The sequence below is a fragment of the Octopus sinensis genome, unplaced genomic scaffold (genome assembly GCF_006345805.1).
Source record: "Octopus sinensis unplaced genomic scaffold, ASM634580v1 Contig09387, whole genome shotgun sequence".
Taxonomy (NCBI): domain Eukaryota; kingdom Metazoa; phylum Mollusca; class Cephalopoda; order Octopoda; family Octopodidae; genus Octopus; species Octopus sinensis.
Genome location: NW_021831828.1, coordinates 49,778 through 64,977, shown reverse-complemented (window position 1 = coordinate 64,977; position 15,200 = coordinate 49,778). Strand labels below are relative to the sequence as shown.

At 37.2% G+C, this 15,200-nt stretch overlaps 1 protein-coding gene across 1 annotated transcript; it reads right to left on the bottom strand.

The window, feature by feature from the left end:
* Nucleotides 1–12,438: 12,438 nt before the first annotated feature.
* Nucleotides 12,439–13,980, bottom strand: LOC115228091 (acetylcholine receptor subunit alpha-like 1). Its single transcript, XM_029798758.1, is given in 3 exon segments — nt 12,439–13,641; nt 13,643–13,751; nt 13,784–13,980. Coding segments are annotated over 3 exon segments (1,509 nt in total).
* Nucleotides 13,981–15,200: the final 1,220 nt, after the last annotated feature.

Below are 15,200 nucleotides of genomic sequence, written 5' to 3'. Positions count from 1 at the left end.
AGTCTTTCCAGTCATCCATGCATTTTGAGAAGATGAATACAATAACCCAAAATCTTGAACATCAAAATTTTTTAGACACCGAGGTTTTTTATATTTTCCAATAATCAATGGATTAAGTTTTTCCCCGATTAAACTGCAGCATTTAAATCTATCAAGCCACCCATTGGAAGCTTTAAAAGAAGTAAATCCAATTTTTGAAGCTGTAACTAAGGCAATTTTTTTCAAAATAGGGCCTGAAATCGGAATTTTATCTACGCGTAGTCTTTGAAATATTTCAAAGACTTGATCATCAAATTTATCTTTATCGGCTTTAAATGTGTCATATTCCTCAGAAATAGTATTGCCGTGTTGCAAGAAAGGTACAATATTTCGTTTTATTCTTGATATTGTTCCTTTACTTGTGTTGTACTTTTTCATTAGTTGCCTCTCAGATAAATTTTTCTTCAAAATTTCTTTAGCAATCTTCAATTTAGTTTCGTAATCCATAACCACAACAATAAAAATATAAATTGAAAATAAAACAAAAAATAATTAATTTATTATAATTTTATTTTATTTTTAATTCCTTATAAATGATTTTATGGTGCCCCAAAAATTCCATAATTTTTTATCGATTTTTATTTTTTTTCTGCCAAAATGTACTTTTGGAATAAAGTGCCCCAAATTGCGGGGGTGCCCCAAAATCCGAGGGTGCCCCACCCCTGGGGTCTGCCCCATTTTGGGGTCGGACTGTAGATCGAGAAGACAAAATAGTACTTAGCTTCTAACGGAGTGAAGTTTTTACAAGTCAAGTTTGCATGGATACGGGTTATTGGAAATCATCATTGTAACTTAATTCAAACAGAATTTGTTAAACAGTGTTGTCCTAGCTAACCGTTCTGAAGAACCTGGCCACAATTTGCTGTCAAAATTCGGATAGACACTTCAAAGAAGTATCAGGTAGTTATGATTAAAAGTGTATGTATACTTGAAAACTCCTTTACCACAATTATCTTTTAAAAATGAAAAACGATTGATCTAAACAATACATCTGAACGTTAATGTATAATTAAACAAAAACATTTTACTAATGGATTGTATGAATGGTGCTTCAAATACACCTTTAAAATCAATTTATTTAAGAATTGTTTTATCACATAGTAAGTTAAGAATGCGTCAAAATTTCTATAGAAACGGCACTTTCAAACCACAAATCTCTGTTAAATTAATATCAATAAATCATTTGTTTTCTGGGATTAGATTTCTCATCGATTAACGTTCTTATTATATCAAAATAAAAATGGAAATATCGAAATAACTGGATTAATGAACCAAAATTGTGTTGGATACACAAGATCTCCGAGCCTGTCAATATTTCAAGAAAATTTGGACGACAGTCGTTTGACAGAAAAACTCCAAGACATTACTTGGTTTTATCAAATTGGTGAAAAAACTAAAAAAAATTTTCTATATGGCCTTTTGAACCGAATAAGAAACTACGACTCACTATTAAAGCTTTCCAAAATTCTAGACATTTTGATTTCTCGTGACTATGTCTATTCGATTAGTCAGCATAATTTTCGCCAACTATGTGACACACCATCCACAAGTGCAGACAGAGCAATTCCGTCAAATGCCGCAAGAATTTTAATCGAAGATACTTTTCAATGGTTTGGATCTCTACCAGGAGTGCTTCAAATAAAATTTGTAATAAAAATACTTAAAAACGTTCAATCATTTCACATTTTGTTTGTCTTGGTCAAGTTGACCTCTCTCCTCAGAAAAAGAAATAATTTTAAAAATATTAGTAAAACTTCCAAGTACCAAGACCACAGCAATCAGCAACAAAGGTATTCTCCTGTTGACTACCAATGTAGCACACGATTTGATTTGATAGGAAAGTTGCCTAATAACCTATTAAAGTATTTATTCCAAATGCTGGACAACGAGACCCTTGGGAATCTGTCTTTAGTCTCTCGTCTTTGGAACACTAAAGTAAAGGAGTTCCGAGAAGACTGCGTTGCTATGAGAAACCACAAAAAATATATTATTCTACACGTTTGTGTTGTAAAACTATTTTTTTTAGTTTTTCCCCGGTGAAGTTTATAACAAAAACTATGCAAGTTTCATAAAAATGGATATTCCGACGCATCTGGAATCAGGAGAGCGTATTTCATACAAATCAGTCGAACTGGAAGAACGGAATATATACTTCCAACCATATAATTTTATTCCATTATTCAAATGGTTCTGTTCTTTTGAAATGCCCACTTTTAGTGCAGCAGAGAGAAGTATTCTGCTGGTGTTGGTGAACAAGGAAAGGTTGTAGCAATAACCGGAAAACAAAATTCATTCAATGTGGTGAAATTTGACGAAAACTACCAAAAAGTCACTCAAATTTTTAAAGGACATGTGGGTTCGATTCGAGCGCTTTTAGTAACATCTGACGTCGTTTATTCTGCAAGCTACGACACCACAATAAGGTAATTTATAATATTTTATTTCACTAGAAAATGGGATTTAAATACTAACAAGTGCTCAAAAATATTCATTGGTCACAGAAATACGGTGAACGACATACAAAGTTCTTTTAACATAATCGTCTCTGCATCCTCTGATTGCACGTGCAAAGGTAGAATTGGATTTTCCAATACTTAAAGTTTGGGACAGTTTAACTGGAAAATGTCTTCATACTTTCCAACATTTCACACCAATTGTAAGGATTGCTGTTGACGCCGATTTTATGGCTTCCGGGGACAAGACAGGAGTTTTGAGAATATATTCGCTTCAAGATTATAAACTAAAAAAAGTATGGCCAAAATTTAGAATTTACAGATTTGTAAAGCACACAATTCAGCAATAACAGCAATCTCACTCACAGACTTATATCTGCTGACGTCATCAAGAGACTGTACGGTGAAGTGTTGGAACAAGTCAGAGTGGATGATCAGTGAAATAATGAGCCTTCCACACCCAGAGTTAGTCTGAAATATCAAATTTAGGGTGGCTGTGAGTGCTTTTCTTGTTTACTTCAGAGTGGTCACTGCCTGTTATGATGGGAAAATACGAATTTGGAATTTCCGCTCTGCTCAGTGTATAAAAGTGATTCGAGCTACTGCAAAATGTGATCCGATTAAAAAATTATACGTTTCTGAAAATAAGTAATGATCTTTAATATTTAGAAGTATTTTTATATGTACAAAAAGTGTTGTAGCACTTTTATCGTTTGAATCTGTCGAAATACGATATGACGAGGAAGAAAAAGTTTCAAAAATAGACAATCAAGACGAAGAAGCTTTGGAAAAACCAATGACACGACCATACTCTACTCTACGGTCTCACAGAATGCATTATATACAATCTGCAAATTCTGCAATTCTCCGAAATTTAAGACATTTGTCGAGTTCGAATGTCCAGGTTTGTTTATTTAATTGTCTGATTGTAATAAGTACGAGGATGAACAACTTCCTCATACGACCTTTCCTGTAAGTCATCATCCAATTGTGGACTGGCCAATAAATAGTGGTCGTAATTTGTCTAAAAAACAATCTGCAAATATAAAGCGATCGTCTTTTATAGATTATGTGGTTTTAAATCATATTGACTTTTTAAGGCTTTTGATTGTTTGAAAAAAGGACAAAACATTAATTCGTTGTCCCTGATTCATTCTATTAAGCCAATTCGCTGCAATATGATACTTAAGACTTTTACCGATGAGAACATTGACGTAAATTAATCATTTTTTGTTTTACAAAAAATTCAAAATTTATTTTTCTATGCTGAAAAGAGATCAGTATTTACTCAAAAATATTTTACTTTATTCAAGTAAATTATTAAGTCGCCGTGGTCAAGTAAAACTCGCTGGGTATCGACCAATAAGGATTTTTCTTTCTTGTAAAACTAATCAAATGACAAATATATGAAAATCAGATTGGTTACTATTATAAGGAATGGTCCATAACCACTGCCTGAACATATTTTAAGAATTGACCTTGCTGTTCCTGCAAATGACATCATGAAATCGTATTTTTGAGGCACAGACTCTTTTCTAGGAAGTCCACGTACAGCCTCCGCTAACAATACAAAATGATCTTAAAAATGTCAGAATGGGGCTAGGAAATGCAAAAGGCTTAGACAACTTTCAAAAACAAAAAATCGTAAACTCGAAAAAAGCGTTGACGGTCACAATTATCCTGGGTGCACCAACGATAAGAACTTAATTTTATTTTTAGATGTTTTTTTCTGTTTAAAACAATTTGAAATAACAATTTATATTTTTTTAATGAAATATTTTATTTTTGTTGAATAAAACAGAAGAATTAATGCCGTAGAACTTTGTGCTGGAGGGGTTTATTGAGAATCCCTTGGGGGGCCAAAGTAACAAACATCGATATACTCAAACGGGTGGACACGGACATTTTTTTTTGAGGGAAAAATGGTGAAACACAAATTAGCCATTATCAGGAAATTCCTATCCAGAAAGTACCAAAATTCAACTCCGGAAAGCCGCAGACTGAACGTTTTAAAAGATGTGCAAGGAAAGTACTTAATTGAGCAGATAAAAACAAAGCTTCTTCACTGTGAAAAAAGTTCCTTTTATTTATTTAATTGCTATGATGATTTGGACATTGATCTGAAGAAGTAGTCCTGGTGGTTATTGCATGGGAATAACTCTCCTAGGTCGGAGGGAATGCTGTGTATGAGTCAGCACCGAAACTTATTCTTTGACAGCGGAAGTAGTAGTCGAAACCAATACACCCCGCCAAAAATACTTTGGATCATCTTGTTATTAAATATGGCAGAATGTTGAACAGTTATGATTGCGTCGCCACAATGAGGTTGAAGGGTGCATTCACGTGGACATCTGCCGACAATATGGGATAAAACAGTCTAGGAAATTGAAGACCCACTCCGTTCACTAAACTGTCTCTATTGAGGTGATCGAAAGACAAATGGACACGACGATCAAGACGGGTTTTAAGTTAGGAATAATAATCCGGATATTTTGTCTACGACAAAGTTTGAAACATTATTATGCTTATCAAAGTTTGAATAACTTCTGAACAATCTTTAAAGCACGTTGAAGTCAAGAAATTACATAAATATAATTTCTTGGCAAGCGAATTAAATCTTTTAAATTAGCGATAATTGACAAAGAAAAAACATTTTTTTAATTTTTAGCGTTATTTAAGGGTCAATAAGTGTTGGCACTAGGGCGATTTTTTTTTAACCTGAAAAATAAAAATTTTAACCTAAAAACTTTAACTTTATTAACCTAAAAACTAAAAAAATTAACCCAAAAATTTAACTTTATAAATAAACAATAAAAACACTAAAAATGTTTGTTGCACATACAAATTACATGATTTTCTAAATTTTCTTGTAGAAAATTTCGGTTGGATCTTAGAAAACTCTTTATTAGAGAGAAAGTTCTTTCAACCGAGCAAGAGGTCGGCTTACAATTCAGAAGTAATGCATACTCGGCAGGAGATATTTGTGAATTAGTCATTCTAATTATGTTCGAAATATCGTTTGTTTTAAGCCTTTGAATTATGTATTCTTTGATAAATTTGTTGTCATTCCCAAATTCCAACGATTCTAAACAATAATATGCCTGTTCAATTGTGAAGCGCGTACTTTCAAATTTCGTAATAATATCTGCAATAGCGACATTTACTCGAAAACCTGGAATGTTTGAATAGCTTCGGATAAGGTCACATAGACTGCTCACTAATACATGGTTTCGAAGACTTTCTTTGGCTGTTCGAACTAGATATCCATCATCCGCGAATGATGCGAAAATATTTTGTACTCCGATCAGATTTTCTGAATAGTAAGTAGCGGCCTTAAGCCAACTCCCCCATCTTGTCAAATGCACACGAGGTGGAATGGCGATGTTTCTGTCTTTAAATATTCGTTTTCTTGTATTGTTCTTGTTAATTGCTGCTTGTACAGTAGCAATCATCAAATCAATTTCCGGATAGGAAGCTTTTATTTTCTCACAACAATTGTGTAATAGATGAACAGTACATGTGACATGGAATAACTTGGGGTACAGATTTTTAAGTATTTTGCCAGCTAAAACTTAAACATGAAATTTTACCCGATTTCATATAATTTGCGGCATCCGAAATTAACAAAAGGAAATTTTCCCTTTGAACCAAATTATTCCGAAGTACATCGTCGACTATTTGAGCAATGATGTTCTTGTTAGGAGCAGATTCTACGGGCTTAAACGATATCAGATATGTTGTTTCAGGAGAATTTAACGATCCAATCATCACAGCAACGTATCTTTGGCCACGAATTTGTGTTTCATCCGCAATAGCAAAAACCTTTTGATCGCTACGAAATAAAGTAAATTTTTATACACAATTTTTTGTTGAATTATCAATTTTTGATCAATTGCGATTTGATTGACACAGCTTCTAGCCTTCGATGGTGAGGGTACTCGCACAGAACCTCCGTAAAACAATTCTCTAAGCCATGGCATAGATAGTTTGTTTAGCGGAATATCGGATTTAATGAATGCTCTGGTTACTTGTAGAGCCCAATCATCATTTTTGGCATATTGGTCAATATTTGTTTGGTGTGATGTGGTCAGATAATCTACAAAAAATAATTTTTATTTCGAATAAACTCAATGAATTTTGATGTTTCTGTGAGGATCGATGAGAATTTACAAAATGCCTTTTTTCGCATTTAATATTACACAAACAGAGACGACAATATAATACACCATCCTCAAGAATCATAAATTCTTGAGGATAATCCTTAACAATGGCTTTAGCTTTGATTTGATACGATTTTGCTATCTTAGGCATGTCAACCAAAAATTTTTGTTACAGAATGTATTATTAATTGTTAATTTAAAAAATTAATAAATTATATCAAAAAATATAAGGTTAAAATAATTTTAACCTTATAATTTTAAATTTTAACTTTTTAACCTAATAATAATGTTTAATATGCATTTATTTATAATAAAATATAGTTAAAAAATCATTTAAATTATTATTTATTTACTATTATTAAATTTTAACTTTTTTAACTTAGTTCGCCCTAGTTGGCACGATGCCTTATTAATATTTTGTTGCATGCCCTTTTGCAACAATTACTGCTTCTAATCTTCTTTTGTATGTATCTATTAATTTAAAGCATTCTTCTTTGGAAATTTTATTCCACTCCTCACGGCAGAATGCTTTTAAGTCCACTATATTTCTAGGTCTTCGGTTTCTTACCTCTATTTTTAACGTTTTCCATAAATTTTCAATTGGGTTTAAGTCAAGAGATTGACTAGGCCATTTCAGAACATTTATTCCATTATTATTAAGCCATTCACTAGTTATTTTAGCTTTATGTTTGAAATCGTTGTCGTGTTGAAACGTCCAATTGCTTCTTAGCTTTAATTTATTGATGGACGAAACTAAACAATTTTTCAAAATTTCGACGTACATCTTGGCACTTAATATTCCATCTATGAAAAATAGTTCACCCACTCCTTGAGACGAAAAACACCCCCATAACATTATGCTGCCTCCTCTGTGCTTTAACTGTCGGTATGGTACATTTTTGGTCATATTCTTGATTTTTTCCTCCAAATAATTAATAATTAATACACAATTATTATTAAGTAAAAATATTAATACACAATTATTATTAAGTAAAAATATCCCCCACTTCCGTCTCGTCCGGTTGTTTGTGACATCCCCTTCAAAGATTTGTTATCCTCTGTTGCCGGTCTGCGCCGCGCACGGAAGATATGCATAAAAATTCCGAAAGCAGCTCGGATTGCCGTCGCCGACTCGCTCACGAAGACCATTGTAAACGCCCTTGATTCTGACCAGCCTGCTGATTGGCTGAAATTATTTTGCTTTGGTTCCATGGCAATTGGCACACCCTACAGGGAACCTAATTCGAAGCAGCGCGGCTCACTGACTTCGCAATTAAAGGAAAATTTAACCCTCTTCGACAAAAATCCATTCACGGTTCTTCTTACTCCCCCCGTTGAACTTGAGACCCCTTTAACGAATAAACCTGAACGCACAAACCTTCGTAATAAAGTCCACGCCAAGCTTATGGAAAATGATGTTAAGGCAGCTGTTCGCCTTGTCGCTTCCGATGACATTGTTCTACCTCCGTCGGAAGAGCTTCTCGAGTCACTCAAACTTAAACATCCGGCTGCCCCCACCGACCTCCGTGCTTTGCCAGTCCTCTCTGAAACCCCTACACATTCCTTTACACCCTCGGAGATCTTAAGCTGCATCGCGAGTTTCCCCCTCAGCAGCAGTGGTGGCGTGGACGGTCTTCGTCCTGGCCACCTACGTGACCTGACGTCCCCGGTTACAGGCGAGGCAAGAACCCGCCTGGTGAAGGCAATCACTGCTCTTTGCAATCGGTTTTTCTCCGGCGACCTTATCCCGTACGCACGTGACTTATTCTTCTCTGCCAATCTCACTGCCTTGAGGAAGACCGATGGTGGAGTTCGCCCCATCGCTGTCGGAAATGTCTTCAGGAGGCTGGCTGCTAAGCTTGCTTGCAGGCTCGTCTCTTCTGATCTTGGCGCGTTTTTCGGACCTGTTCAACTCGGAGTTGCTGTCAAAAATGGATGTGAAGGCGCCGCCCACGCAATGAGATGTTATATCGCCAATGCGTCAGCCGATTCTCGCCATGACAGGGCACTTCTCAAACTTGATATCAAGAACGCATTTAACTGCATCCACCGGGATCACTTCCTGTCAGTTTGCTACGACCAGTTCCCCGTTTTGTACCCCCTGGCGCTCTTGTCATATGGAAGACCTAGCTCTCTAGTATTCGGTTCGGATATTATTCCTTCAAGTACGGGAATTCAACAGGGCGATCCACTAGGTCCCCTTCTCTTTGCATTGGGAATAAATGGAATAGCTCGGTCGGTTTCTTCCGAACTGAATATTTGGTATCTGGACGATGCCACTATTGGCGGCTCCCCAGAGACGATTTTAAGAGACACTTTATCGTTGGCACCTGCACTTCTGAGGATTGGATTGGAGATTAACCCCACCAAATCAGAATTAGTCGGTCTCAACATTCCTGATAAACGCCTTGACGACCTATCATCGTCCCTCCGCACTGGTCTTGGTCAAGTGCGCACGACTGATGTAAATGATCTCCGGATCCTCGGATCCCCCATCCTGCCGACCGCTATTAAGACTGATCTTCTTACTAAACATTCCACGCTAACTATTTTGCTGGACCGCCTCACGTTTTTGGACAGCCACGTCGGCCTGTTTCTTGCGAGAAACTTCTTAGCCCTGCCTAAATTACTCTACTCCCTCAGAAGTGCACCTTGTTACCTACATGAGGACATTCTCACTGATCTCGGCGACTCCCTTCGTTCGAAGATCGATTCAATATGCAATGTCGAGTTCGACTCTTTGGGGTGGAGTCAAGCTTCACTCCCCATACGCCACGGAGGCCTTGGAATTTGGTGCCCGAATGATGTTGCACTGCCTGCCTACCTGTCGTCACTTTCTTCATGCCAGAAACTCATGGGCACGGTTCTACTAACCGATTTTGAACATTACGTGCCCTCTGAATTATCATCGGCGGTCCTAAAGTGGCACTCGCTAGGACTGGAAATCCCAGAGGATCAGTATAAGCAATTTGTTTGGGACGAAGTCCGCCTACAATCCCGAATCCAATCTTTACGTAAATCTCTCTACCAACACCGCTTGGCCTGCTTTGAGACGGCATGTCGCCCTCACAGCGGAGCCTGGCTAAATGCCACTCCACTGCCGAGCATTGGGAACCTTCTGGACAGCGAGTCCGTACGCACTGGAATTTGTTTACGTCTCGGTCTTCGCCTATGCGAGCCACATGTCTGCCGCTGTGGCGCGAAAATCTGTCGCTTTGGATTGCACGCTCTATCGTGTAGACGCAGTGCTGGTCGCATCCCGCGTCATGCCGCTCTTAACGACCTTATCAGGAGAGCCCTGGAAGTCGCCGGAATCCCCTCCCTGCTTGAACCCTCTGGGATCGATCGGGGGGACGGAAAAAGGCCTGACGGGATAACTGTGTTTCCTTTCAACAGGGGGAAGCCTCTCACCTGGGATGCCACGTGTGTGGACTCTTTCTCGCCTCAGAACCTGCTGATGTCCGCCTCCGCTCCTGGTGATCTATTGTCACAACCGCGGAATGCAAAAAGATGCGGAAGTACTCCTCACTTACGAAGAAGTTCCAATTCCTTCCATTTGCGGTTGAGACTTCCGGTTCCTTGGGCAGTAAGGCAATCAGCTTCGTTCAGGAGATCGGGTCCCGCATGTCTGCTATCACAGGCGACGCCCGCGAATCGAGATGGTTTTTCGAGCGGATATCCCTTGCGATAGTACGCTCTAATTCTTTCTCGATCGCGTCGGCTTCCCGCCCATGAAGCTTTTAATTAATTAACTTGTAGTTATTATCAAATAGTAAAAACAATAAAAAAAAAGTAAAAATATTAAGCGTAAGTTTTTGATTTTTCGTATTTAATTAATAAAATCATAAAAAATGGCTTGTCCGGTTTTCGGTGACGAGGGGTGTATTTGTTATAATTGAGGCCAAAAAGTTCCATTTTGGTTTCATCTGACCATAATATGTTCATTATATATTTTAAATCTTTATTTAAAATATTCTGAGCGAATTTTAGTCGCGCTGATATATGGACTTTTCTTAGTAAAAGAATATGTCGTGCCCCCCTTTTATGAATTCCTTGTTTGCGCAATGTATTAGTTATCGTAGATAAACCAACTTTTATTCCCACGGTCTCTAAATCATCTACCAGCTTGCTTCTAATAATTCTGAGATTATTTGCCACACTCCTTTTTATCATTGAAAAAGAACGGCTCGATATCTTTTTAGGTGCATCAGACCTCGATTTATTGCAAACATTTCCTCGTTCTTTCCAACGGACTATTTTATTCCTTACTGAGCTTTTCGGAATATTAAATTGTCTGGAAATTTGCTTGTAACTTTTTTTTCTTGGTGGGACTTGACAATCATCTGTTTTAGCTCAAAAGAATATTCCTTTCGATTTCCCATAAAGTAGTGCTAAAAACGGCTGTTTTTGTAATATCAATATTGATAATGCGTTATTAAGTGATAACAAAGCTTTTGTGAAGAAAACTTAAAAGAAATAATCTGACAAAATGACATTCTCTTATCATATGCACTTAAACTAAAACTGTAGATATAAAAGTGCCAACACTTTTTGACCCTTCAATAACGCTAAAAATTAAAAAAAGTTGTTTTTTCTTTGTCAATTATCAATATTTTAAGGATTTAAAATTATTTTCTAAATCAGAATCTTTTTAATTTTTCAAAAAAAATAATTAAAAGTCAAAATACTTCATATTTTATGGGTAAAAACGTAAATACTGAAATTTATTAAGTGGTGCCATGACTTTTTGGGCCCACTGTATGTCCAAACGATCGTGATTAGAAAGACATTAGAGGGCATGCGTCCGGAATACATACTCTCAGCTACGAGGGCGAATAACGTAACAAGTATTGGAATGGATGTTAGGGCAATCAATGAGCGAATGAATGGAGAAAGTACCCACCATGAGACATTAGTGGAACCTGCCAAGCACATGAACGTCTTATCCCGACACATGAGTCTGGCAGGAGGAGGCGGATCGGAAACAAAGAGGAGGAAGCTGGATTCAATATTATCTCGATAAGATATTTTCCACTCTAATTAATTTACTAATTTGTTATTATAAATTTTTACTTTTTGATAATAGCAACGTTCAGTATTTTTGTCGCCTTATATAAAAGCATGAGTGGTCTGGTAATAATCTCCTTGCCTGTCCCGGATGCTCCGATTGGGTTTGACAAGTGACGCCGTCATGACATATATGGACTTATGGATGGGACGTCACGAGCTTCCTGGCGTCGTTACAGCCGCCAACAGCTAAAAGAAAACTGATGAGACAAGGACTCAATAATTTCGGATATGGCTCTAGTAAGAATAATTAACTTTCTTGTTATCTAATGAACAATTCTCTTTGTGCGACTGGTGTAAGCGAAAACTCAGTAACCTACGGGTCTGTGGATTCGCGGGCGCTTGTTGTTGGTGTTTTGTTATATAAAACCATGACCCATCTGACTCAAATGGGAAAAGTTTGATTCTCAAAATGGTATTAAACCGTAATGCTCCTTAATGAGTGAGGTTTTGTTGACTCATCGTGGACAAAGACAACAAGGATTAACTAACGTTTTTTCGTTTATGTATTAAATTGAAATAGCATTTTTAAAATGGTTAGTACACATAAAATAGCATTTAAGCAATTGCAGCTCTACGGTCAACTAAGGTTGGCGCAGAAAGGACAATTGTATAAAATCCAATCAAAATCGCTACAAAAAAAATCCACAAAAACAGCCTGTCTAAAACCATAGCGACAAATTGCCAATCTGACATGGACTAAAAAGTTTAAAAAGTAATCATACACAACTCTTTGCCTCTTCTTCCTTCATTATATCTGAGATAAATCTGACTGCTTCGATACAACTTTGAATTGATTCACTCAGCAAATTTCCCAAAATTCGATTTTTCGTTTCTTTTTCTTCGTTTTGTTTAAATTGATTTTCATAACCAATTGATCTCCGAATGGATTCTGAGTATCTAGTCTTTTGATCGATCTTATGTCGAATGCAAATATTGAGGTGTTCAACACTGTCGTTCCTTAAATTCAACGATGCTTCTGTTTCGACTCCCGTCGGAGTTGTAGTCCTGACAGGACTTGCCGGTCTCTTCCCAATTATGGAGTCTTTTTTGATATAATACCACTTTTTTAATGCCTTTATAAGCTTGTTTCGTTTTTGTTGAAATTTGTAGAGAAATCTCACAAATCCTTTGTCGTTATTGCTTGATTCAAATGATCCATAAAGTTTCTGCATTCTAAGCAACGAGGGCAACACCCACAAAAAAAGTAGTTTGACCCAAATAGGCATTCGATGTGTAGAACACGACCGGAAGTGAACGTTGAGCACAATCACTGTCAAAATGACGGAAAGTGTCACCAAAATAACAGTAAACAAAAGATATTTGCCAATGAGAGGGATCACAAGGGAGGTCGGGGGCACAATATCAGCCAAAAGAAGGATGAACACAGCCAAGGACAAAAGAATCGAAATACTCAGAGTTATCTTTTCTCCTGATCCGGCAGGGAGATAAAATACAAGGATCGTAAGAAAGGAAATGCAAACACACGGAAAGAGAAAGTTGACGAGATAAAACACTGTTTTTCTCCTTATTGTGATGTAGAAAAATATATCGATATATGGCTCGATACAGCACTCGTAGAACTTGACTTTCTTCTCTGCTGTCACTGAAAGTACTTCCCATTCGATATTCGGGTAGAATTCTGTCAAATCGATTCCATGTTCGTCTGTTTCTTTTTTAGAGAGATTATTTTCTTTGTGAATCAGATTTATCTTTGATCCGTCGTAAGTCCAGGAGCCGAATTTCCAGTAACATTCTTGAATGTCGAAAGGGAAAAACTCAACGTTGATAGGACATGAACTTTTGTAGATCGCAGCAGGTTCCCATATGATTGTTCCGTTGAAATACACCTGAGTGTTCGTTTTTAATGGGATTTCATAATTTCCATCGGCACTGTTGCGTAACAAATATGGATAACTTATTGTAAAGTCCAATATCCGGAACCCATAGGAGACGAGAAGGAATGTGCATTAACTTGATGTTTTCGTATTCTTTTGGATTCCACACCAACCTTGGATCTGTCCAACGCTTAAAAAGTAGTTTTAAATAAAAACGTGATATATTCGAAGAGTAGACGTGAGGATTTGACGTTTTTCGTCCTAAAATATAAACCGAATTCTCACCACGTCGGTGATCTGAATTAGTCTTAATCCTAATCGAACGTCGACTGGTTTGTCAAATGAGTTGTTTTCCAGTGGTCGTGCATTTCGATTATATTGACTTTGGACGATCAAAGCATCAAACAAGGCATTTTCTGCCATATTTATGCATATTCTGAAACAAAATACTAAAGTAAAGTAAATAATAATTCACCTAAAAAAACTATTTTTTCAATGAGCATATATAAATAAAATATACAGCGATGTTTAAACTAAACATATGTATAACTGACAATCGCGATTTCATTGACGTATCGACTAATTTTCGTCCCAAGAATTTTAAAAATCAAGAGATAAAATAATCAATTTAATCCACGTGTAGGAAACATATGGACCCTACAATCAATATTTCGAGAGTGAGGTTATGAAAAGATCCTGTGATTTTTATAAAAATATTTTTTTACGATAAAACTATGTTTATAATAATTTGTATAAAACTTATCTTATCAGGTTTATTAGATTAGATATCACGTGACAAAATAAGTAATTATTATTTTGATTATAATACAAAAAATATGGCGTCAATCGGCACCTTAATGGACAACGACTGTGTAAGGATTTCCGTCTCTCTCCGCCTCGGACTTCCCATTTGCAAAACACACCAGTGCCGCTGCGGTTTAAGAGTGGACCCTTATGGCCATCATCCCCTCTCCTGCTCACGTAGTGCCGGACGTTTCCCACGACACGCCGCCATCAACGACACCGTGAGCCGTGCCCTAACGACGGCGGGGTTTCCTAATGAGCTCGAACCAGTCGGGCTCGACAGAGGCGACGGTAAGCGCCCGGATGGCATGACAATCTTCCCGTTTGAAAAGGGGAAATGCCTTATCTGGGACGCCACCTGCTCCGACACTTTCTCCGCCAAGAATCTAATTGCCTCCGCTGCGGAACCGGGCTCAGTTGCAAAGCAGGCGGAACTAACAAAACAGAAGAAGTACCGGGTCCTGGCCATGAATCACCTATTCGCTGCAGTCGCGGTGGAAACCTCTGGAGTCATCGGTCCGCAGACGCTATCGTTTCTCCGTCGCCTTGGATCTAAGCTCGTGGTTGCCACGAAAGATCCCAACGAGTCGATCAGACTCTTTCAAAGGATCTCATTGGCCATCATGCGCGGGAATTGCCAGTCGATTCGCTGCGCATTTTAACTCTTTTCGTTCATTAACAATAAGTTTGCCTAAAAAAAAAAAAAAAAAAAAAAAAAAATACAAATGAAAAAGAAAATGTTGTTTTGCTTTACCTGTGATGTGGTTAAAAATGTATTTTTACGAAATTAAATGATTGAGCATTCATTTTATCAGATAAAAATTTGTTTCTAATATTGA